General features: G+C 44.9%; 1 protein-coding gene across 2 annotated transcripts in view; it reads left to right on the forward strand.

Annotated features, from left to right (window-relative positions):
• TTLL10 (tubulin tyrosine ligase like 10) overlaps positions 1-24,579 on the forward strand; it is a 109,003-nt gene that overhangs the window by 60,136 nt on the left and 24,288 nt on the right. For both annotated transcript variants that reach the window (XM_019511812.1, XM_019511813.1), the window contains exons 5-9: positions 1,976-2,631; positions 19,041-19,206; positions 20,953-21,071; positions 21,974-22,094; positions 24,169-24,254. In XM_019511812.1, coding sequence (XP_019367357.1) covers positions 1,976-2,631; positions 19,041-19,206; positions 20,953-21,071; positions 21,974-22,094; positions 24,169-24,254 — 1,148 coding nt within the window. The remainder of the gene's footprint in view (positions 1-1,975; positions 2,632-19,040; positions 19,207-20,952; positions 21,072-21,973; positions 22,095-24,168; positions 24,255-24,579) is intronic.

A 24,579-nucleotide genomic window follows, 5' to 3' on the forward strand; every position in this document is an offset into this window, starting at 1 on the left:
CATGGCAGGGCCAAGGCAGGAGGCGCCGGAGCCACAACAGGTGGAACCCACCCCACCGAGCCAAGCCGAGCCACGGCAGCTGCTAGAATGAGGGGAGCCCCTGTGCCTGGCTGCACTGCTCCTTTGCAGGGGGCCAGGAACAAAATTGTAACTCAAAGCAGGTCTCAGCTCAAAAAAAATTGAAAACTGCTGCTCTAAGGTCTGCAGTTAACCAAAAATGAAAGTATTGCAGAAGGCTGGGGACAGGAAGAAGAGCAGATATGCCAGTAGGGGTGGCACCAGCCTCTTCCTGGTGGGGGGGCTGAGGTAGGCTAGGCAGAAAATTGGGGTGCTGCATTATACATCTTCTAGCCAAACGTATTTATTCAGCTGAGCCAGGAGCACTGCACCTCTGCCGGCTGTGGGTGGGAGTGGGGCAGGCTCGGCTGTGCGGGGCGAGTGACGGCAACCCCGACGGGAGGCAGGATGCTGGGAGGGGTAACTACAGGGGGGCTAAGGTGAATTTTGGGGTGGTTATAGCCCCCCCAAAGCCTGTCCTAGTGCCACCCCAGGATGCCAGATGTGGTGGGCAAGCTTCTCTTGGCTAGTATTTCTGTTCTGATGTTTGCCATAGGGTGCAGGATTGGGGACAAAGGCAGGAGTGTGTAGCTAATGGTCTCATTAGCACAGCGAGGATCTGTTCATGGGTGTATCTTCACTAATGTGCCCTAATGGGCCTGCGCCTTGTGCACATGTGAGCAAGAGAATGTGTTCATGCCCAGGGGACTTGAGATTTACTGTTGCAACATCTAAAAAGCATGCCTCGTGCCTAACACCACTTATTTTCTCTTCTCCCTCCTAGCGCAGTTCTTGCCTGTTGCGCCCTACTATATACCACTCAAGGACTCACAGAATTGAATCCCTTGTAGCTCCAGGTTTCCCTGAAATACTTTTCCACATTCCTTTCATAGTAAATGCTGCTTCTTAAGGCATCTTAGTGCTTTACCTACTGTCACTGTCAACATCCCCTCAGCAATATCCTTTGAGTGCCAGTCATTATGATTAATGCCAGCTCGCTCACTACCAGCTTCCACTGGGGGGCTCTGAAGTCTCACTGTTTTTGTTTTTTTCTTTTAAACTATGTAGAGGGAACATAAGCAGAATGGAAATGGTCTGATTTTGCATTGAAAAAATGCTTTTCATTAAATGTTTTTGAAAAATTGAATCTTTTTTTAAAAAAAAGAAGTCAAAATCTGAACAAAAATAAATAAATCATTTTACTGACCCAAAATATTTCCACTGACCTGAAACCATTTTGTTTTAAATGTTATTATGTGGAAATGACCCAATCTGGTATATAAACACACTCGGAAAAAATGGAATTTCCTGCAAACTAGAAATTGCCGTTCCCATTTAGTTGCAATTATCATCACCCTAATACGGGTGGTGAAGCTGAGGCACAATGTGACATTGTGACATGGCAAAAGGCATATGATGAGTCAGTGACAGTAAAACATTCACATTCATAAATTACAAGTCTCCTTATGAAGAAACAATTTTAACTAAGTCCTTTTGAAGGCTTACTGGCATTGTCTTTCAGCCGACTGTATTATGACCAGCTATACAAGAGCACTTAACACAATGACACATTTCCCATCAGTCCTGCTTTTACACTTGAGATTACATAGTGTATTTAGCCATGCCATTTACATGTTTCCTGGAGGAACTGTATACCATTTACTGATCCCATGCTATTTATTACCCTTGCTTGGAAAAGCTGTATTTTCCCTCTTGTTCCAATCAATGTTTCATCTGTTCCTGGCCTTTCTGAAGCAAGCACATTTTCATGAAAATCTCCGCTTCCAGGCTTGAGTCTGTCCCTGCTCAACAAAGCATGGAGACTCACTAAGATTATTCTGCCTATCCATAGCTTGGAGAATACTCCTGATTATGATGTCAGTGCCATAATGAAACATCTCATTTGTTGTCTTCACAGCCATTGCACAGAACATAAATGGGCCTTGGCTAGAGCGCTTCCCGGAAAGAAGTCTGTCTTTTGTCCTGAGGCTGAACGACAGCAACCTGCTGACGAAGATGTAGATGTCCCAGAAATGGCAAGCAAGACTGAACCGAAAAACGAAGGGAGAGTTTTCAGATCACAAAATGTAGTTCCAGATGGGCCGAGCAGCCAGAGACCAAGCGAGAGTGCTCAGATGGATTTACATGGCATTGCAAGACCTACATCTGCTATCCCCAGGGAGGATGAAGTAGAGAAGGGGATTGATACAGAGGCAGGTGGCAAAAGCCAAGGACAGCTACTAGCCAGCACATCACTGGAGACCAGCCTTAGTAACTTGGACTTGGAAAGTGAGAGCTGTATCCCTCCAGATAGAAATCTAGATCAAAGTAAAGGTCCTGATGAACTTAAAAAAACAAGGACAACAGAAGTCGTTGAGTTCAAAGCCAGCGGAGTGCTTGATAGCAAAGCGAAAAACATAGGTCTCCAGCCTTCCCTAACCACTCACAAATCTGGCAAAAATTCCCCTTCCGGTTCCAAAATGAACTTAGCACCTACCAAAAGGAAAAAGAAAACCAAGGCCATGACATACAGAGAAGATCAGCAGCTGGCTGGATCTTCAACAGCTGACACAGGTGAATCTTGAAGCCTTAAATGTTAGTATTGAGTCCTCGGTGTGAATGCCGATAGAATTGCACCATTTACCACAACTGAAGATCCAGCCCCTAGCGTACAGCAGGCTGGCAGCAGCATTACATACAGTTATTACCTCCTGCATCTTACATTTCCCATCAATGTTTCGTAAACACTTAGTGAAACTAAAATTATTTAAAATTAAGCTTTAAAGTAGGAAATTGGAAACATGGAGAGAAATATAACTTCCCCATTAGCAAGACATTTGTCTGAAGGAAACATACTCTCCCCATTAATAGGTCATTTGCCTGAAAATGCCACAAATCTGTTGGCGACACAAACAACGATCAGCTTTATTTTCTGATATTTTCACTGTTAAAGGCGCGTAGCTTCACTGGCAGTAAAAAGTATGTTAGGTTCATTTCAACGGGAAACACTTCAAATCAAAAGAGAAAATCTTTAGGGGTATTTTTTTCTCTTAGAAAGACGGTTAGGCCATTTATACTGAGTGAACAAGGATCACAGATAGAGTCAAACTCTGGATTGAACAGCACAAGCACTTGGATAGCCCTTTGTTAGACCACCCTTCAGGTGCAAGTTTAAAAAACAGGCCTTGTGTCATCAGCAGGGATTCTGGTTTTCTCTGATTTGAAAAAATCCCCAATTTTTGGATTAAAAAAAGCAACCCCAAATCCACATTTTTCCCTGATTAAAATGAAACACCACTATACATATATATATCTATAAATTAGTGGTGTTTCATTTTAATCAGGGGAAAATGTGGATTTGGGGTTACTTTTTTAAATCTGAAAATTGGAGATTTTTTTAAATCAGAAAACCAGGATCCCTGGTCATCAGTTCCTGGGGCTATTGGATTCTTGTGATAATAAATGTAGCAGAATACAGAATACATTTTAGAGCTAATCTTAGCCTCCACAGTGAGCACATGCAAGGTAATTAGAGGAGACAAGGATGAAGCGTGACACATTAAGGGCCTTAACCAAACTTACTGAAGTCAGGTAAGCATTTCTGTTGACATCAATGGGCTTCATATCAAACCCTAGAGCAGGGGAGTAGGAAACCTGGATTCAGTCCCATTATCTGACATCAAGCATGTATTTAACCTCTCTGTGCCCTCCTTGCCCATGTGGATAAGTATGGGTATTACTATCACTCATCCCACAGTATACATTCGACACGTGAATTCGAACGTCTAAACTGCACACAGAGCCTGTGCAAGCATTTGTCTGTGCATTTATAACCCACATTTGCTTAAGTTTCTGTGCTAAATAATATAGATCCCTGCATGTATCAGTATCCTTTTTAGGGGGGCTGTGCCTTTGAAGATGTGTAAGGCACATTTCAGAAGACCCCTCAGGTTTCTGTGGCAGCTGCACAGGTCGAGAGAAGAGCTAAATTTGGCCCTTTGTGTATCCATCCGTCTGTGCATAGGGCTTTTAGTGAATATCTTGGATAAATTTGAGGAAGGGATCTCTTTCATTATCCCCTTTAATAATTAGCCATCCAGAGAGGCAAAATACAAATAAGGGGAAAGTAAAGGGACTTAAGCCTAAATGTTGCATGTCAAAAGATTCAACGAGCATGAAAGTTCATCTTTAATCTTTATGCAGAGACCCAGGGGATGGGATTCTTTGATCTTCTTTCTCTGTGTAATTATGGAATCTCCCAGTATTAAACAGAGACAGGTACGTGTTCAGACTAATGGAAGAGTATCTTTATCTATACTTCAATCATTGCACTGTATTTCATGAGTTCGTGTCTCAGGATAAATGGGATTGTTTAAAATTGGTTAATTTCTTAGCAACCCTGGCAAGGAAGGGGAGGATAAAAGAGCAAACGGTTCCACAGAGAGGCACGAGTGAATAATTAAATGATAAAAATAGACATATAAATATTTACACCCCCAGTTCAAAGAGCAATAGTCACAGTACTGCAAACGCAAACCCAGAGGGAAGGGACTGGCGTTCACGCTGCAGGCTGAACCTCCTCTGTGTCATGGCACGACCGTCTCTGCACCCACTGGTCATGGCATGACTGATAAAGCTGCCCACGTCGTTGCTGCTGATAACACTTTCCCTCCAGTGTTCCTGAACCGCATTTACAAGCACAGCTCCTTGCATCTGTGCTGTTCTGATAAATTTGCCCACATAAACTCTGAAGTCCTAGTGAAAGGCGTAATACAGGAGATAAAGAAAGCAAGAGAGATAAGAGATTAAATAGATGGATCTGCGGTTCAGCTGGAGATCCTAGTGGTTAGGATGTTAGCCTAGGGCTTCCAAGACCTATCTTCAGGCCCCAGTTCAGGCTCAGACTTTCATAGTGACAAGTAAGCAAGTCCCTTCATTTCATTGTGCCACCACGCATCTACAAATGGAGGCTATTTTGAGGAGAAATGCACTGAAAAACATTGAAGCCGTGACACTACCAGACAAGTACCTCATATAAGTGGAGGAGATGTTTTTGTCTTGCTGCTGAGCAGACAGCTCACTCTCCGCACTTATCCTTCCTGTATTCGTTTGCTCCCATTGACATATGCTGGTGCAAAGAAATCATCCTCTGCATTACTCAAGAAACATGTGCAGTAATGTTCCTGCAGGTGATATGGATGAGCCATTAAGGCACGCTTACCAGCAAGGAGATAACCTGACTTTCATTCTGTGTTCCCATTTTATTCCGGTCTTAGCTAAGTGATGAAAACATGTTCCTATTCCACCTCCCTCCCACCCCCAACAGACTTGCACATGCATATTGGTTACACCACTAGATATCTTGGTCATCAGAGACTGGTTGATGGAGATGATTTCCTATGGGCTTCATAGAGTGAATGATAAGCTACGTTTAATTCACTTAACTGTCTGTTCTTGAAGAGGAAAAAAGTTCACATCTTGGTGTGTAAATTTAAATGCTTGCGTTTGAGAGTGATCAGGCACTGGTGTTACTTATTCTCTTTGTGCTGTACCATGCTGTGATTTATAATTATGTATGTTTTGTATCTGTGTGAATTCTGTATTTTTTGAAAACCCAAATAAAAGTAACAAGAAAAAAAGTCAAGAGATTTAGGTAGGCATGCAGGGAACACATTCAGTATTAAAAATGCCTTGCTGTCCTGGACAAGGCACGGGCCTCATTTATGCAACAAACTATAGACAGAAAACAGTTAAAAGATGGTTCCTGCACCAGATATTTTACAACCCATTTCTTTGACCCCAAGGAATGACGCACGTAGTCAAGTGAAACAAAATGATAATAAACAGCAAGGACAAATCAGACAGTTTGCTGTGGATTTCACTTGTGCTAGGAGATAGAGTCCGTGACAAGTATCATAGAAAACAGTGGTGCTCAACCTCTGGCTCATGGAGGCATGTCGTCTGGCCCACAGGGCTCCCCAGGAGTCCAGAAATTTGGTGGTGGGGGAATAGTGGTGATTAATGCTGCCACTGCTCCCTGCCCCCATTAAATTCCAAGCCCTGCAGCCAGATGACTTAGCCCCATGGACTGGATCAGGCCAGCACACAGGACAGCGGTAACGGACCCAATCTAACACACAGGGCCAGGACCAGGACCAGGGTGTGCCCTATCCAGCATGTCGGGGGTCAGGCATGGAGCCTGAGGCTCAATCTGGCACACAGGGCTCAGGCCATGCACCAGATTGCACCCACGCACCAAACCCATGCTGGACTGGGCCCATGGATCAAGCCTCTGCGCTGGATCCAGCCTTCATATCAATCCCACATCACTAATTCAGCCCACAGAGGTTGGGCACTACTGTTATAAAGCATGTGCATTAGGGCTGTGTGAGGCTTCGGACTGTGCTTTGCATCTGGAGAAGCTTCGGATGATTTGGCGTCCGAAGCAGCATGTCCGGCTCGAAGCACTAGATTCGTTAGGCTTCCGAAGTGGCTCTGGGGTAAAGCATCCACACCTGAGGACAGAAGTGTGATCCAGGCAGACCTTGACAGGCTCAGGAAGTGGGCAGACGAGAACCTGATGGTGTTCAACACTGAAAAATGCAAGGTTCTCCACCCTGGGAGGAAAAACCGCAGCATGCTTATAGGCTCAGCTGTACTACACTCGTTAGCACTATGGACGAAAGGGACTTGGGGGTCATGATTGACCGCAAGATGAACATGAGCCTTCAATGCGATGCTGCAGCTAGTAAAGTGAGCAAAACGCTGGCTTGCATCCATAGATGCTTCTCAAGCAAATCCCAGGACGTCATTCTCCCCTTGTACTCGGCTTTGGTGAGGCCGCAGCTGGAGTACTGCGTCCAGTTTTGGGCTCCACAATTCAAAAAGGATGTGGAGAAGCTTGAGAGAGTCCAGAGGAGAGTCACACACATAATCAGAGGTCAAGATAACCTCTGAGTTATAGATATTTCATTGATTCCCCGTTATACCCTATGGCCAGAACTCCGAGGCAGCTCTGAATCTTCGGAGCCACTTCAGCCAGATCAAAGAGGGAACCCGATCCGGAGCTCTGGATTGGATCCCTGGCATCCAAAGGGCTCAGATCTGAGCTGGATCGAATAGCTGCCTACTTGCACAGGCCTAATGTGCATGCTGACAAAAGATGAATATTAGAAGCCAATGGGTGACATCTTGACCCTGTAGAAGCCCGTGGCAGTTTCCATTGCCTTGGACAGGATCAGAATTCATCTCATACAATTATAAGTGAATTGTAATGCACCGTATACAATGGTAGCGGTAGGCATCACAGGAGAACAGACCACATGTGTGACAGAAAGCCTTGTCTTATTATATAGCCTGCCTGTTGGAGTTTAGCTTTGGCGGCCTTGAGAATAACACTGGCCGTTGCTATGTTCCTATTAGATAAGCCTTTCTGCTCCTTTGCCCTCGTGTTCTCCAGGCCAGTTTTAATTTGAGGCCAACTGATGCAACTGCACTGGTTTCAGTAGAAGTTTCTTAGATTAACCAGTCCAGGATTTGGCCCTTGATACGAGGCTTTCCTGTTGCTGTGGTTTTCAGCTCACTTTGGCGAGATATTTTCATTCTCCTCCTTCCCCGCCTGCTGCTTTGGTTGCGGTGGAACAGGAACCCGACCGTGTCTTAGCTCCAGCTGAGCTTTCCAAGCCACTGTGAGCAAGGGAGGTTGAACGTTGGCCACATTGAGCTTGCCCCTCCCTATTAAAGATCGCTTCAGGAAATGCTGATAAAAGAGGGTTTCATCTCACTCCAATTAATTCACTGCCTCTCAAGGGAGTTGGAGCAGTCTCACTGAATGAAGCACTAAGTGCTGTTCAAAAGGGCATGACCCTTAGTCTCATGAATCATCAAGCTTGGTGGGAAAAAACACAAGGCGGTCACACACCCCGTGCTTTACTGTAAACAGAAGCAATAGCCATTATTCAGTCAGAGCACTAGATTGACCCTGTACTGATATGCTGATTATAGGACGCTGAGTAATAGATCTTCTATTCAGCAAAATGGTCTTCCTCTTCCAATAAAAGAGATCTTCCTTTTATTGAAGAAAAATGCTTTCTAATGTGTTGTTGAGGACAAGTTGTCTTTTTTGTGCATCCCTGCAATAAAATGCTGCTTTATCTGTTAGCCACGGTTTGGGAGACTGGCAAGGCACTGATTTTGGTCCTGCACTTATAAATACCATCAGGAATCTTGCAATCAAATGACGTTATGTGGGCCATTGGGGCACAACCAATTCCATTTGGCATGAAAGGCAAACAAAAAACTTCTGGATTGGGCCCCTTGCTCAAAATATTTTGCAGACAGGTCTTTATCTGGAGAATGGAGTTAAATAAATAAGACAAAGCCTTCTCTGTGGAAATGGTCATCTTTTTGCATTAAGCCATTTCCCAATCCCAGACATTTTGCTGGTCAGTCCTGTTTTCACAATCTCAGTCCTATGTCACATGAAAAACCTAGGAAGCTTTGCAACGTTGCTAAAAAATGCCATAGCACTCTGTGTTCTTCCTTTCCCTTTCCTTCTCGCACAAATACCCTGGATGGTTTGGAGGTGAGGTCATGGCTTATTTAAACAGGGTGGTATGACCGACTGAACTGCCATTGTCTTCTTCAGAGATGCCAGCTTACGTGGAAATTGTAAAGATTGGGTCAGAAAGATCTAAATTGGTACCACTGTACTCTGTCACCTTGTGATGGATACAGCAGGGGCTTTATGTCCCTGTCTGTGCTTATGTGATCTGGTGAAAAACCTCTCTCCGTCTTCACATCTCTAAAATGGGAATTATTATTTCCCAATCTCAGAAAGAGAGTTGGAAGTACTGAGATTTACTTAACAGATGCCTGCTAAATGATTGAAAATCTTTAGAGAAATGATGCAAGGCCATGGCAGGAGATAATAATTACAGTAACTAGAAGTCTTCTGTTAACCTCTTGACTAGGCACTGGGGAGGAGGGGGGGAGGTTGTGAAACCCAAAAAGGAAAAAAATTGGCAGAAAGGAAGAGTCCAGAAATAGCCCCCAAGAAGCTACCAAAACAAAAAAACCCCAAAAATGAGGAAAGAGTGGGGAGCGTCATTTTTGCAAGAAAAGAGGAACTGATTTTTTCTCAACTCTGCCTAGGAAAACCTACTTGCCCATGGAGACAGCATATTCATTAGAGAGCCTTCTGTAAACCAACACCTTAAAACAAAGAGGCAAAAATGTGGATTGTGGTCAACGGGTGAAATCCTGGACCTATTGAAGTCAATGGCAAAATTCCCACTGGTTTCAGTGGAGCCAGTTTTTCCCCCCAAAGAGATTAATATCCTGATGTCTCAGATATCATAAGTTCCCTTATAACATGATCTTATTGTGCAAGTGTAGTTGGAGTCATATTCATTATCATCTACCTCGTAAACACATAGATGTTTAACCTGAGTACAATTTATCTTGATGGCAATCTCTGTAAAACTCCTTTGGAAAAGAGGTGTCGGTGTCCCCGCCCCATGCTCAATTCTAGATTTCTAGGCCATGCCTGGCTGATGTGGAAGATAGCCGAGGGAATTATTCATATCAAGATTATATAACTCTGCATGTTACAGGGAGGTTTCAAATAAGTGATGCAAAGAGAATATAGATCATTCAATTTTTTTTTCATTTTTCATTAAAGTTTTTTTGGCTCTGATAGAAGCTGACAGAACTTCAAACTCTCAGCCCTCTCTCAAAATCAGGCCTTTTTAGTCTATTTGTGGGGGTTTAAAGGGTAGGGAAGAATAGTCACCTAGATCTTAAAGAACTGGGGCCTCAGGTTTCTGCAGCTCTGGGAAAAGAAATTGAGAGGGATAGCCAACTGCAGGAAAAGGCTCATTGGGAATGGAAACCCAATGCAGTACAGGCTCAGGATAGCCAAAGATCATGGTTGAATTTTGAAAGAGGTCCGAGCTGGATCCAGAGTCAAATTTCATAAAAAATACCAAACTCTTCAGCATCTTCTCATTGCAGGAACCCTGACCTTTGGCTGCATTCAGACCAACATAGGCAGACAAGGTGCTTTGGGTTTAGACCAACATCAAATTTCACAATGTATGCACATCTCCAGCTTGGTATAACCTGGTTGTTCATGGAAAGTGCAGTCACCAAGGCCTATTCAGTCCTTGGTCTTTTCTGCCAAGAATAACAAGAACGACAAGGCAATGATTATTTTTTTGTGATGTGGACACCTGGGCACCATCTTCTGATTCTGGCCTGAAACTCCCAACCCATTTCATTTAAAATATATCACTGCTGGTAAAGGCTTTTGGACTTCACTGGCCCAGCCAAGATTCAAATCAGCTTCTCAAGAGATGAAAGAGCTCCGGTCTGAATACACCTGAGCCAATGAATTTCTAAGCATACAGAATAGCAGCGTAGTCTGTTTTGGAGAGTGCATTTAGACAAAGGTAAGGATTGCTTAAATCAGAAATTATTCACTTAAGGAGCTGTTCCTTTGTATTCAAGTTGGTTGATTACTTTTTGTTGAAAGTGAGCACATTGCATTTGGTATTAAAAATGTTTGGTTCTGTTCAGATTTGCCTGTATGCAACAGTTGCATCACTTTATCTACAGCAATATAGCTAAAGTGGTACACACACATGCCTGCACAGGTGTCCTTGTCCCGATACAGGAATAAAGGCGTCCACACCAGAATATATTATTCCATCAGCTCTCTGTTAGAATTGACTAGAACATCTTAGTCAATTCTAATAGAGATCTAATAAGAGGAACCTTTTAACCCACCAGCTTTTTCCCATCTTTTTCATATCGCAGGCACCCAGTAATATTATGTGAGAGTCATAGATGATATCACACTTAACCTTATGATGAGTGAACCAACTTTTAGATGCTATGGCTTCAGGGGGAGATGCAGATGCACCATCTGGTCCCTTAACAAAAAATGTCTCCAAGGAAAAGCTGCTCTGCTTTCCACCCTCCTTAACAATCAAAAGGCCCACATACTTCTCAGGTAAGAAGGAATGAATAAGCTTTGTGGTAGGGTTTAATGTTAAAAGTACTATGCAGGTGAAACACTCGAGTCGCCAGTGAGCATGGTTTTTTTCTAGCATCACAGTCAAATAATTCTACTCAAGTCAGTGAAGCTCCCCCAGCACAAATCTGGAGGACAAGAAGCTCTAATCATGAAATAAATTACTGCTTGAGGCATAAAAGGAAATCTTTTTCTTCTCTCCTTGTTAGACATTGCTTGTTAAAGAAAGTGCGTGCTCTTTGACCAGGAAGCTCCTCAGAACTAAGCAGAAAAAGACAATGAAGTTAGGAGGGAAAGCGTTAAAGACTTGTTTGAAAGGTCTTTCCTGCTCAGCGTACGTTCTGCCAGACCGCTGGTTCTTGACCTTTTCGAACTCGAAGCTCCCCTCAGAAAACTCCACCTCTGTTTTCACTTGTTTCCCGACTGCAGAAAAATACTAGGGCAATTCTTCTGTTGCAAAGATCTCAGAAAGACCACAATAGGGCTGAAAGGTTTTTTTTTTAAACTGTGGATTCTTATTTGAAATCTCTTGAGTTTATCTTGTGAATCATGTGTAGGTGTTTGTACACCTAACAGTGCTAATATCACGCAGGTACCCAGATTGAGAATCACAGTGTTAGAGGTTCTTACTTTGATTATTGCACAGGTTGCCTGATGAACTGTTTAGGGAATTCAAAATTTCAAATGACAACTCTATCTTAACTGGGATGGGATCTCTACTATAGATCCAGCAGGGTTGTGACAGCGGGGGTGGAAGCATAGCCTGGTTCTGGAAGCAGCCTCAGTGTATCACATCCTTTTCTTGTGCCAGAAAAGTTAAAATTTATGTTGACCAGATCCTCCTCCATCTATTAAGCACCTAATAGGATCTACCTACCTATCTATCTACCTATCTAATATAGATATATTATCTATATATATTTTATGATCTGCATATATTAAATATATAGATATATGATACCTATATTCATATCTATATAAAAACAGATTTTAGTGATTGCATCTTAGTTTTCAGGCTAAAATGAGGGTGTGTTACAAAAATAGGTGCCCAAGTCACAAAAAAACAAACAAACAACGACAAAACAGTGAGGAAGTTAAAAGCTTTGCCAGGACTGGAGCAGGGTGAAAAACAGAATCACACTTCAGCATCTAATAGACTAAGAACTGACTCCCCCACCCCCAAATCAATAATTCTCAGACATCTAAACACTTGATAATGCCACCAATAAGGTACTTTTCCAATTGCCATCCAGGTGACATTAGCTGCATTAAAAAAAAAATGCAGGATGAAAAAAAAACTTAACCAGAGGACCACTCTATAGCTAAAAAAAAATCCAATACAGAGCACCTCTTTCTCCCCCCTGCATTTCATAATCTTCTTCTCGTGTCTCCACACTGCATTTGACCACTTTGTCTGCTTACAGGCATGAATAAAAAATAAATGGCACTTTACTTTAGGCTCAGTGAGACCTGAGCCCAATGCATGCTGAAAAGAGGCATTGCATTAATTGGACCCAGCCCACCCAACCTCTGTATAGATTGAGCGCTTCAGCGGGGCTTCTTGGTGCTTTTATCTAACAGCTGATTGAATCTCTTCACCTTTTCCGGTGAAGTGCTGTTTTGTGGGTTTTTTCCACATCTGTCAGGAGCCTTTGTTGCACACACGTGTGCTCTTTTATTGTACTTTGCGTGCAAGATCTTGCATTGTAAATGTGCCTTTGAGCAGCAGGGATTGCAGCAGGTGATGCATAGTCTGAGACTCTGTGCCAGTCGCAGGCGGTTGAACCAGTGGCATAGCCCCACTTCGTCATTAGTTCCTTGAAACGTCTGACTCTGGTACAGGTACATAGGTAGTGGAGACATTGCCACCTGTGCCAAGGTTTGTCAGCCCCTGGCGGTAAGGATTCAGCTGCTGGAACATCCATTTTTTCCCTGTCTGGTATTTTCTCCAGCCTCTCATTCCACATCTGTAATTGTGTCTCTTCAGGTGTGGCATGGAGAGGTTGGGTGCTGGCGAGGAAGTTCCCGCATGACTTCAGACATTGATGTGCTGCGGGATGGTCTTACAGCGGGTGCCTCACATCTTCCGCTTGTCTCAATCATTCTATCCTGCTGGCCACTGCTCTTCTGAGGTCAGGCCAAGCGATGCCAGCCAGCAGGCACACACCATTTGGGCTGGTAGGCTTCAGACAGCCAGTGATGCATCGGCAACCATCATTCAGGATGGGGCCGAGGCACTTGGCATGTACAGGGTGCGCATACTCAGCAGAGGAGAAGCTGAGTTAGTTCATAATAGCAACTAACTAACGCAGACTAGTTAGTGCAGCAGGTATTTGAAGAAGTACATCCTCGGAGTCTGTTTTAGCATCCTTAAACTTCCTAACTTTAACCCTCCCAGCTCCAACCTTTATTTAGCAAAAAAATCTAAGGGTTCCTTTGAGAGCGTGGAAAAGATGCATGCAGCTCATTCACTTTCTCTTCTGGACAAGACAGCCAGCTTCATCCATCTCCTACAACTGAGAATCCTTAGTTTATGGGTCTGCAGAAAGCAGCCTAATAATAAGCCCTTAGCTACAAATAAGGCACCCAGTGAATTGTCCCTTCAGTGAACAAATCTTAGAGTGGGTCCAAGACTTAAAAGATGCTATGCAATAAGGATTCATCTCCTGTGCCACTTGGCTGACAGGTGATCAGTTCCTTTAATACTATGGAACTCCACACACAGTAATGATCTTGAGTAGCTCAGGGACACAGAGGAGAACCCATTGAGGAAAAAAAAAAGTCAAAACCTATTGCACACGTGAGCCAGGTCTGATGGCAGGAGGATGTGAAATTCAAAATCCTATGTGTAAAGATTTTCTTCTTGGCAGGCTCCTTGCCTCCATGCTTCTCCAGCAAACACAAGAACCCCACCTCTCCCTGCCCATTCAAACAATAGCTACAAAATACCCATAATTAATAAGGAGCAATTCATGGAGACCTGCCCTGGGCATGAAACTTTCCCTGAGCATGTAGAAGAGCCCTGAATTCCCCCAAAATGAACTATCCGTGAGGCATACAACCATCTCCTCCCCTCCACAGCACAAATACACTTCTGAGCTGTGTCCTGCATTCATAGAGTCATAGACTGTAGAGTCGGAAGGGACCACAAAGCATCATCGTGTCCGACCCCCTGCCCCTGGCGGGAAAGAGGACCCAGGTCAGATGACCCCAGCCAGGTGACTATCAAGCCTCCTCTTGAAGACCTCCAAGTTAGGTGACAGCACCACTTCTCTTGGCAGCCCGTTCCAGATTCTGCCACCCTTAATGTAAAAAATGTCTTCCTAATGTCTAACTTGAATCTACTCTCCACTAGTTTGCACCCATTATTCCTAGTTACTCCTATGGGCACTCCGATAAATAGCACATCTCCAATTCCCTGTTGTCCTCCCTTCATAAACTTATAGGTGGCTACAAGATCTCCCCTCAAACGTCTCTTGTGATGGCTGAAGAGATCCAGATCCTTCAACCTCCCCTCGTAGGGTCTTGCACGGAGACCACTAATCATATGAATGGCCCTCCTCTGGACCCTCTCCAGATTCTCTGTGTCCCTCTTGAAGTGCGGCGCCCAAAACTGGACACACTACTCCAACTGTGGCCTGACCAATGCCGCATAGAGGGGGAGCATCACTTCCCTCAATCTGTTGGTTATGCATCTGTTAATGCACGACAAGGTGCGATTGGCCTTGCTGATGGCCTTGTTACACTGCCGGCTCATGTTCATCTTGGAGTCAACTATGACTCCAAGATCCCTCTCAGCCGCTGAGCTGCTGAGGAGGTCTTCCCCCAACGTATAGGTGTGCTGGGGATTCATCCTCCCTAGGGGGAGTACCTTACATTTGATTTTGTTGAATTGCATCCTATTTCATTCTGCCCATTGATCAACCTGTCCAGGTTGGCCTGTATCTGCTCCTTAGCCTCCGGTGTGTTAACTTTGCCCCATAACTTGGTATCATCTGCGAACTTGGAGAGGGTGCTCTCCACACCCATGTCCAAATCGCAGACGAATATATTAAATAGCACCAGTCCAAAGACTGAACCCTGCGGGACCCCACTGCTCACCTCCTTCCAGGCCGAAAACAACCTGTCCACCTTCACTCTCTGGGTGCGGTCCCTTGGCCGCCCACCTGACTGTATAGGTGTCCACTCCACAGCCTGCTAGCTTCCTTAAGAGAATAGGATGCAAAACTGTGTCAAAGACCTTCTTAAAATCCAGGTAGATGACATCAGCCTCAGCTGCCATGTCAAGGCAGTGTGTGACCTGGTCATAAAAGGCTATAAGGTTTGTCAGGCAGGATCTACCTGTGACTAACCCATGCTGGTTTCAGTTTCAATTTCAATTTAGTGCTACTTCCTTGTATCAAAGAACTTGAGAAGGGTCAAGCTAAAGCCCAGGGTTTGAGCAATCTTGGACATTGCAGAAATTCAGCCCGGGTTCATGAGCTGAACTAGGAAGGCTATTCTCATGGAGGTTACCAAGAGTGCTCAGAGATGGCTCTAGGTGGTTCACCCCCAGATTGTGGTCATTAGTGGTGAATAGCAGTTATTGTGTTTCTTTTATTTGCAGCTTCCACATGCTTAGAAATCAGAAAGGACAAGTTCAGGTGCATATTTGAAAAGGAACCACCAATAATCATGGGTATTAAAATAAGCAGAGGCAGTAAACAGCCTTCCCCTTTTCATTCTTCTGTCCTTTCCTTAGATAATTTGAGAATAATTACCCCCTTCATTGTGCCATCCTCACAGCTTCTGGGTGCACTTGATATGGGTCATCACTGAGAGTCCTTAGTATTCTCAACTGGAGGAAATAGTCAACCCAGGAGAGCACACAAACACCAGCAGACTCTCCCTATACCTGAAGAAGGGTGTTTGTGCCCGAAAGCTTGCACAGAACATTTTTCCCAACTATTTACTTGGTTTAGTAAAAGATGTCACATTTGCCCAAAGAACTTTGTCTGCCTCAACCCAAGAGATGCATTTCTGCATACCCTTTTGCAGATAACTGTACACTTCAGAGCTTATGGTACATGATTGCAAGCGAGATGTAAAAAAAAAAAATTAAAAAAATTAAACGTGTATGTGAATACTTAAATGTAGTATTAGCATGGATTAGGTAGGTCTAGTCTGAAAACATGGCATCTAATTAACCCATCCAGATCCCATAGTGAGACAAACACTTGGACACAAAAAATAGACATTGCCTTCCCCAAGTTCTTCTGTGAGCATCCAAATGCAGACATCTGTATTTGAAAACTAGTCTCAGTCCTTTTTTTTCCAAGCTGTCTCATAATGCAGGGCAAGATTGAGGTTTTTATGCCTATGTTTGTGAAGGGTCACAAATTCATTCCAGTCCTCTTCTCAGATAATTTAGACTATTCATTCATTTTATGCCTTACCACCTCCAGACTAGCTCACTGGCCTTATTTATGGTTTTATTGCAGTTGCAATTACTGTTTTAATCTCATAGTCTCTTAGGCTCAGGCCCTCAGCCTGCATAAATCAGGACAGCTCCATTAAAGTCAATGGAGTTACATGGATTTACACTGACATAACATCTCGCCATCAGTCTTTAGATTTATTGGAGAACATGTAGAACCCTTTGGAGGACAGATGCTTAGACTATTACCCCTCCATCCTTATGCTCCCACTGAACTCAATCTCAGCATCCCTATTGACAGCATCCGGGCCAGTCGGGAGAATCATCATACACATTTGCATTTGGCATCTCACCTAGCAGCAGGGTTTCTGGAGAAGCAAGCAATTGGCTTTGGAGACTGCAATGGTGTTGAGGTTCTGCATGTGGTCTCTATGGTAAAGTAACTGGTCAATAGTGGTGCATAATATGGCTGAAAGAGCATTGTCTCCTGTGCGTGCTATAGAGTGGTTCACCCATAATAAGAATGGTTCTCATGAGGACAGGGTTGACCTGCATGGTAACAGCACCTAGAAAATCTTAGCTGATATTAGGGTAGTAATTTAAAACCTCCAACTGAGATCAAGGCTTCATGCCATTAGGATACTGACAGTTTCTATCGGACACTTTGAGATCTACAGATGAACAGTGCTAGGAAAGCCTTGTGTTAACAATGACGAGTGTATAAAATTTAATTAGCTGAACACCAACCACAACCACCAGCACCAGAGAGCAGCATAATAGTAGGCATAGGCATAGGAGGTGGCTCCTGTCCCAATGAGTATACAGTCTACATCAATGAAAGATGGGGGGAAGAAATCATTATCAGCCTCCTTTTGCAGATGGGAGGCAAGGCTCCAAGAATCAGGAATAACGGTCACAAGCCGGCAGAAGGTAGATTTAGGCTAGATATCAGGAGGCGCTACTTCACGGTCAGGGCGGCTAGGATCTGGAACCAACTTCCAAGAGAAGTGGTGCTGGCTCCTACCCTGGGGGTCTTTAAGAGAAGGCTGGATGATCATCTTGCTGGGGTCGTTTGACCCCAGTACTCTTTCCTGCCATGGCAGGGGGTCGGACTCGATGATCTGCTCAGGTCCCTTCCGACCCTACAAACTATGAAACTATGAAACCTTGCCCAGATTGCAGAGGAAGGCTGTAGGAGAGGCAGGGACCAACCCCATATTTTTTGAGGCCTGGTTCAACCCTCTCAACTACAAGTTTGTCATACCTAGTAGAGGCAAAAAAGCTAGCTATCTGTCTCCTGTTTGCTGAAACTGTATGTTGGCCCTGTCCTTTCCTCCAGAAATCAAACTGCAGCCCTTGAAAACGAGGCAGATCTCATTAGCTTTGTTCTGAAAATCATTATCATCCTCTGCAAATTCATCAGATTCTGAGCCTTAGGATCTCAGAAAAAGTAACAGAAGCATGACAAGGTCTGACCTGATTAGTTACCAAGCTGAAGCAAGCTGAACATTTCTCATTCCCACCCACGTACCCACTACCACTGTCGTCCTGACAATTAAATCTGTACCGTTCCATTTCCCGGCTGCCTGCCTCTAGAAGAGAGACCCCAGGACTGTCATATCCTGCATGCTTGGCAAAATTTGAGAGGCTCTAAAACAGACACACAAACATCTGCTTCCAAATGCGATTAGTCTGAGTGGAGCCACTGGCAAAGGAGTGGCTTAGTCTGTCCTCCCTACCCAAGCCAAAAACGCCTACAGACTTCGTAGTTTTGCATTTCTGATAGGGGTGACTTACTGCTAGGCATTTTACAGCCCGGTCTTGCTAATATCTATGATCCTCCAGCAATAACAAATGTATCCATGCAGCCTCCCTCTATCCCGCCCACCCCCAAGGGATATAATAATTGCAACCAGAGAAATTTGGGTTGGATATTAGATGTAGGTGGTTCGGCACTGAAACACATTCCCTGGAGGGGCTGCAAGATAGTCATCACTGGAAGATCTAAAGCTCGGGTTTGGCAAACCTTTGCCTGGGCTGGTTTGGGCAGGGAGGATCCTGCCTTCAGCAGGAGATTGGTGACCTCCTTGAGGTACCTTCCAGCTCTGTTCTTATCCCCGTGTGCAGATAAGGACCTGGGGCACAGAGGTGAAGTAAAATCGCCCAAGGAGTCTGTAGCGATGCCGTTCTCCTGAATTTCAGCCCTGTGCTTTAACTGCAACCAAGTCCCGTCTCCGTTTCACGCTGGGCCCTGGCTGAGCACCATACTTAGAACAGACCAGCAAAGATGTCTTTGCAGATTTTTCTGGTACACGTCCATCCTATCCCAGTGGTGTTATTACACCCAAGTGTCTGCCCTCAGAAGAATCTCCAATCCCTCCTCTATCTGGAAACTGTGCAATGTGATGCCACTGAATCTGTGTAGCACAAAGTCTTCGCCATTTCTAGCTTCCCCGCGGTGGAGGTGGCATGACTTCATTAGAGAAGTTGTCTTCAGGCTGGCTGAAATCTCCCCAATTCCAATTCTTGCAGTTGCTTCCAATACATCTGAAGGGAGGCTGGTGGAAGAAGCCAAGTGTAAAGGGAATAAAGGAAATGAGAAGACAGCCACTGAAGCAGATGAGCCAGAAGAGAGGAAGCCGGAGCCTCAGGGACCGGGGCCATTCTTTTACATTGGTGGTGCTAACGGAGCAGGGTTGTAAGTAGTTCTTCTCCTGTGGTACTTCAGCTACAATCCCCTGACCTCCTGTTTAGGACAAGCTGTAGAGCCTCCCTCCCTCATCTCTGCCTCAAGCTTCTGTTTCAGCTGTCACTTAAAGGTATTTAGTCTGAATTTAGGCATTTCCAGTGATGAAGTTCTTCCTGGACATCCTGTAATATTGCTTTCGCTGCTAAGGAAATAGTCATTTATTCTTTTCTGGCTCTGCCTGGCTTTAACTTCCAGCCTCCAAATCCTGTTGTGTTGTTCAGAAATCACTCAGAGCCAAGCAGAGTTGGTGCCCTGCAGCAACCCCAGTTTTAACCCATCAGCACTGTATAACATGAGCTCCTGCACAACATGGATGGTATCATTCGGCTTTTGTGAAAGCCTCTGAAAAGTATAGTTCCCCCCCATTTATTATCTGTTTTTTCCTGCTAACTTCAAGAGCCATCTGTTGTTATCAGTGGTCTGTTCTCTAGGTGGGTATTGGCAAACTGTAGCCAAACCATTGCTCAACATTGTCTTTAATAAACTTCAGCATCCCTATTTATTGATGGTGCCTAGGGAACCAGGCCTTGTTATTTTAGATGATCTACAAACACACAGACCATAACCGACTGAACTCTTTAAATCTTTGCCTTGAAGGCATTTTTTCCCCCAGCCATCACATCATTCCTGTAACCTGTCTTCTGAAACCTTTTTCACCTACCAAGATCTGCTTTGACACATGAACCTAAGAACCTTACATAGGCCAGATGCAAACTCCAGTGGGGGGGATGTACCAGGCTTCATATTTACTGATTTTCCCCCTAACTACCCAGACACCAGCTCACTCTACAGGTTTCCCTCGCTTTATGCTGTAGGTGCGTTCCTGGAAAATGGCGCATAACTCGAATTCACATAGAGGGAACCCACTTTACAATGTAACAAATAGGGATACGTTCCAAGATTTCCACTGTACTGACCTCCTCGACTGTACTGATGTGGCATCGCGCTGCTCACGGGGCAGCTGCAGCTCCAGAAGCGCGGGCACCCACCACCTTGAGCAGTGGCTGCGGGCACTGCTGCCAGGCGGTTTCATGGCTCACAGCTCCCGCGGGGTGCTGTGCTGATGAACCCGTGCACCACCACCCACCAAATATTTTTTTCTTTCTCCACCTATGGCATCAATGCACTGCACAAAGCAGCTGATTGTCAGCTTCCACCCTACCGATCGCATAAGTGAATTTACCTCGCATAGAACGAATTTTTGGTATAACAAGGGTCATTGCATAAAAGCGAATTCGCACATACACAACCCTCATAAAGCAAGGGAAACCTGTTATTTACAGCCACGTGTCTGTCCGTCCCGTGCCAACTTCATCCCCTCTTTTTGAGGTCTTTGATAGGTTTCTGGCCAAGCCTGGCACTGTGCAAAGGAATACAGGATCCCATGAGGACCACTTCCATCCCAGCTACAATAACCCTGGCTGATAGATCAGCCTTCATTAAAGAGGCTGTTACTTCCCAGGAACCGTGGTACCACCCCACTTGCTAAGTGTGAAGTGACAGTCCCACCAGCATACACTCTAATTAGCTAGAGAGGAGGGAAAGAAATTGTTTCCCTCCTTCTCTCTTCACCTCGGGGCTCCTAGGTGTTGTTGAGTCAGCCCTCCAAGAGACTCTCGGGGAATTTAAGGCCTCTGAGCTAATTAAGTCTTCATTAACAGCAGAAGCTGCTTTGCTATTTTGTTTTCCTTGTAGGGTGAGCATCTACTGCAGGAGCAAGGGCTGGCAGCGTATCTATGACAACAAGAGGGAGGATTACAAACTGAAGTGGTGCGAGACCAAGTGTCGGGAGACCTATTACAACTTCAAAGAAGGTAAAGAGGTCAGAGTGGGCTGTAAGGGAAGTGGTGACTCAGAGAGGCCATAAAGAGAAGAACCGTTCTCCGGCTGGGCAACAGCGCCTGGGCATCTTTGCAGGAGGACAGAGGGGGGCAAGACACACAGAGGTGAACTCAGACGAGGGTAAGCTGGTTTAAACTGGCAAGATGAGAAGATGCCACTGTATTGGCTCAGAGAGCAAGATGAAGCAGGTTGTGTACATGGAGAGAGACGGAGGCAGCGTCTGGGCAAATTCTGCTCCTAGCCATAAAATTGCAACCCAGCTTAATAGTACATGACACCAAATGACTGAGTCACGCCGTACATCTAGACTTCGTGGTACCCCCTGCCCGTTTCTTACATGCATGACCCAATACATGGATCGTTGAAACAATCAAGTGATGTGTAGCTGCTGGCAATGTGTATATATGGCCACAAATACTCCAAGACCAGCCGTTTTGGGATGGATGTGGCATAGTCTAAAGACAGTCTGTAAGCTATTTCATATATAGCTATTTCAGGGCAACATTTTTGGTTTTGCTACGTAGTGTTTACACAACGGTTTTAGCAACAGGGAAACTGAGGCAGAGAAGAGCTAAGCTGGGACTTCCTAACGTGTTTGCCCTGTTCATTCAGAAGGCAAGGCAGTAGGAGCTTTTGAAGGAGGGGGAGTAGGTGCTCATATTCAGCTGATGGTTTCCTACTCCCTCCTTTCAGCTCCTTGACAAGTCCTTTGTTGTGCTGGGAGTCCAAAGTGGTGATTTCGTTAATGATAGCCTGGGAATAAACACAGAGGGCTCAACTCAATGGCCCAGGGCCCCCTCCCTAGGTTTTTTTTAGCAGACCCAGACTGTGCTGTGCAATCCATTAAAGAGAGGGTTTGTTGTTTTTAATACAGGTGAACAGCTTCTCTACCAGATCCCCAACAATAAAGTCCTTACTACCAAAATTGGCCTTCTGTGCAGCCTGCGGGAGTATGAACGGGTGATGAGCAAAATCAGCAAGACCCTGAACACCAAGTAAGGCCTCTCCATCCTATCAGATGTGGCCATATTAGAAACCTATACTAATTGGAAGGGGTACCCCAAGCATGACCTGGCTGGACAAACAGCTACCGCTCTGGTTGGGGGTCACCCAAACATTAGAGCTGGGCTTGGGAGATCTACCACAGGAATTCTTCATTCATCCATTATTTGCTGGCTAAAACAACTCCTTCCTCCTATCTGCCATGATTCGGGGTTCTCTCTCTCCTCCTCAGGCATCTGGATTACGCTCTAATCAAACTTCTCTGCTTTGATCTTATCACGTTTCAAAATCATTAAGCGAGTGATTCAGCCCAGGGCGTACAACTCCCCTGAGGATGGATAAAGCAAGGACTGGCTGAAAAGCTACCCAAGCCACTGCATTTAGCTTCGGTTTCACTAGACAGCGTGGTAATCATGCAGTATATCCTACCAAGTAACCCAGCACAATCAGATCTAGTGTTTAGTGTGGTTTCTCTTCACTTGTCTTCTCTTTTCTCAGGTTCTTTAACCTCTGATCTTTCTTCCCTGTTGCTTCCTTTTACTCTGCTTTTAAACTCAACACTCTGATCCCAAGTTCAAAGGCGGCAAGGAGGGTCTTTCTACCAACTGCAGCAAGTTCTGGACCAGGCCCATGGTGACTTTGAACAGAACAAAGTAGTCAGCTTCTTGCACTCAGCAGCGATTCGATTGCTTGGTTCAGATCTTCTGCTTCACCTCATCTGATCTAACCTGCCCTAGATGTTCAGAGACACATGTTTTTATGGGCCTTAGCTTCGTCTGCAGTTGTGTGGGCTCAGTTGTTCCTTCTCCTGAAAAAAAAAGGAGCATGCATTTTGCTCTTTGCTTGCAGATGTGCTAGAAACCACTTTCCCCCCTGCTCTGTGAGCTCAATCTCTTTGGGTTTGAAAAGGGAGACACAAAAAGGTACTTCTTTCTTCATTTCTTAAATTATTTTTGTTCCTAAGCCTCAAAAGAGGGAGTTAGGGGGGAAAAAAACCCAACCCTTCTTTTGTATGTCCCCGGGGCTCTAGAAACACACGATCCCCAAGGTACCCGTTGCAGTAACCCCCTCACGTGCTGCAGGTGAGAGATGAGATGGGAAGTCTGGAAGCTGTGGAGCACTGGGTAGATATCAGACAACAGCACATTACTACCTCTGCTCCTGGGCTATGTGAACTATCAAAAACCCCCTCTGCCATGGCTACCTGAAACACTCTCAGTGTAAGCAAACCTAGCATATAGAGCCCATCATCGAGGCCAACAGAAATACTCTAGAGCTTAAGAAAATAGTTGGTCCTGCAGTAGCACATGCTCTACCCTGAACCCCAGAGATGGCTTTTTCCACAAGTTGAATCTATCCCAAGTGCTAGTTTTGCTCATACCTCACCTGCCACTGATAAATTATAGAAAACATATATTCACCATTGCCCCAAAGCCAGAGGAAACCCGGGATATTATGCTTCTAGAGGGGTTCTGAGTTCAGACCCAGATTTGAACTTCGCTTTTTTTTCTTCTTCGTCTCATGTCCTTGTCACAAACTAGATGTTTTTTTCCAGAATTTTGCACCAGCAGTGGCTCTTTCAAGGAGTCAACAAACGAACAGGTGCTCCATAGTCTGTGCTTCATCACACGCACAAATATTTGTGTCATTAGAGTAGCCCCATTTGATCATGTTTGGCTTTGTTCTTCCAGTTTGCATCCACAGGTGATTCAGGCATTGCCATGATGGCCAGCCTAGATCAGCCCCTCTGGGATAGTCCTCCTGGGGCTCCAGGTCCATGGCAGAGCACCTGATTGCACATGATAGGCTACATTTCACTAAAATTTGGAGGGGTTTAGAGTCTGGAATTTAGACTCAAGTTTTCCTTTAGCAGAGAAGGAAGACAGTTCTTAGGAGCAAGAACATTTGGGAATGCAACTGCAAAAGGGAAAAAGAAAAAGAAAATGCCATAATCCAAAGTTCTGCACAGGTGCATCAATGTCTCCTTCCTATCTCTTCCCTAAGAAGACTCCAGATGGAGATGGGGGGCTCATGCAGGTTTGTGACTTGCACCCATTTCTCCCACAGGATCCTGAAGATGGAAGATTTTTTTCCAGAATCCTATCGGCTGGACATAAAGGATGAGAGAGAAGCCTTCTTTGAGGTCTACAAAGGTAAGTAGCCTTGGCCCTGTGAGCAGCCAGTGAGGAGGTCAAGAGACCTCATGCTGGAAATAAGACTTTAATTTAGCTATCAGGGTGATTCCCAAGAGCAAACGCACATTACCAGAGCTTCCCTGGCCCCTTTGCTCCGCAGATCCCATGCCTTCCACTGGAGTCCTTTACATCACTGGTGCATTGTCAGGGGGCCCCTGTACCTCTCCAAACTGCCCCCAGGTCCACTGGGAGAAAATGCCCTGCAGATAGGCCAGTTTCTGATCTGTTCTGACTGGAGCCTGAGTAGTGAACTCATGAGTCCCTGTGAATATCTGTGACCTAT

The sequence above is a fragment of the Gavialis gangeticus genome, unplaced genomic scaffold (genome assembly GCF_001723915.1).
Source record: "Gavialis gangeticus isolate Ggan-Ray unplaced genomic scaffold, GavGan_comp1, whole genome shotgun sequence".
In the NCBI taxonomy this organism is placed as follows: domain Eukaryota; kingdom Metazoa; phylum Chordata; order Crocodylia; family Gavialidae; genus Gavialis; species Gavialis gangeticus.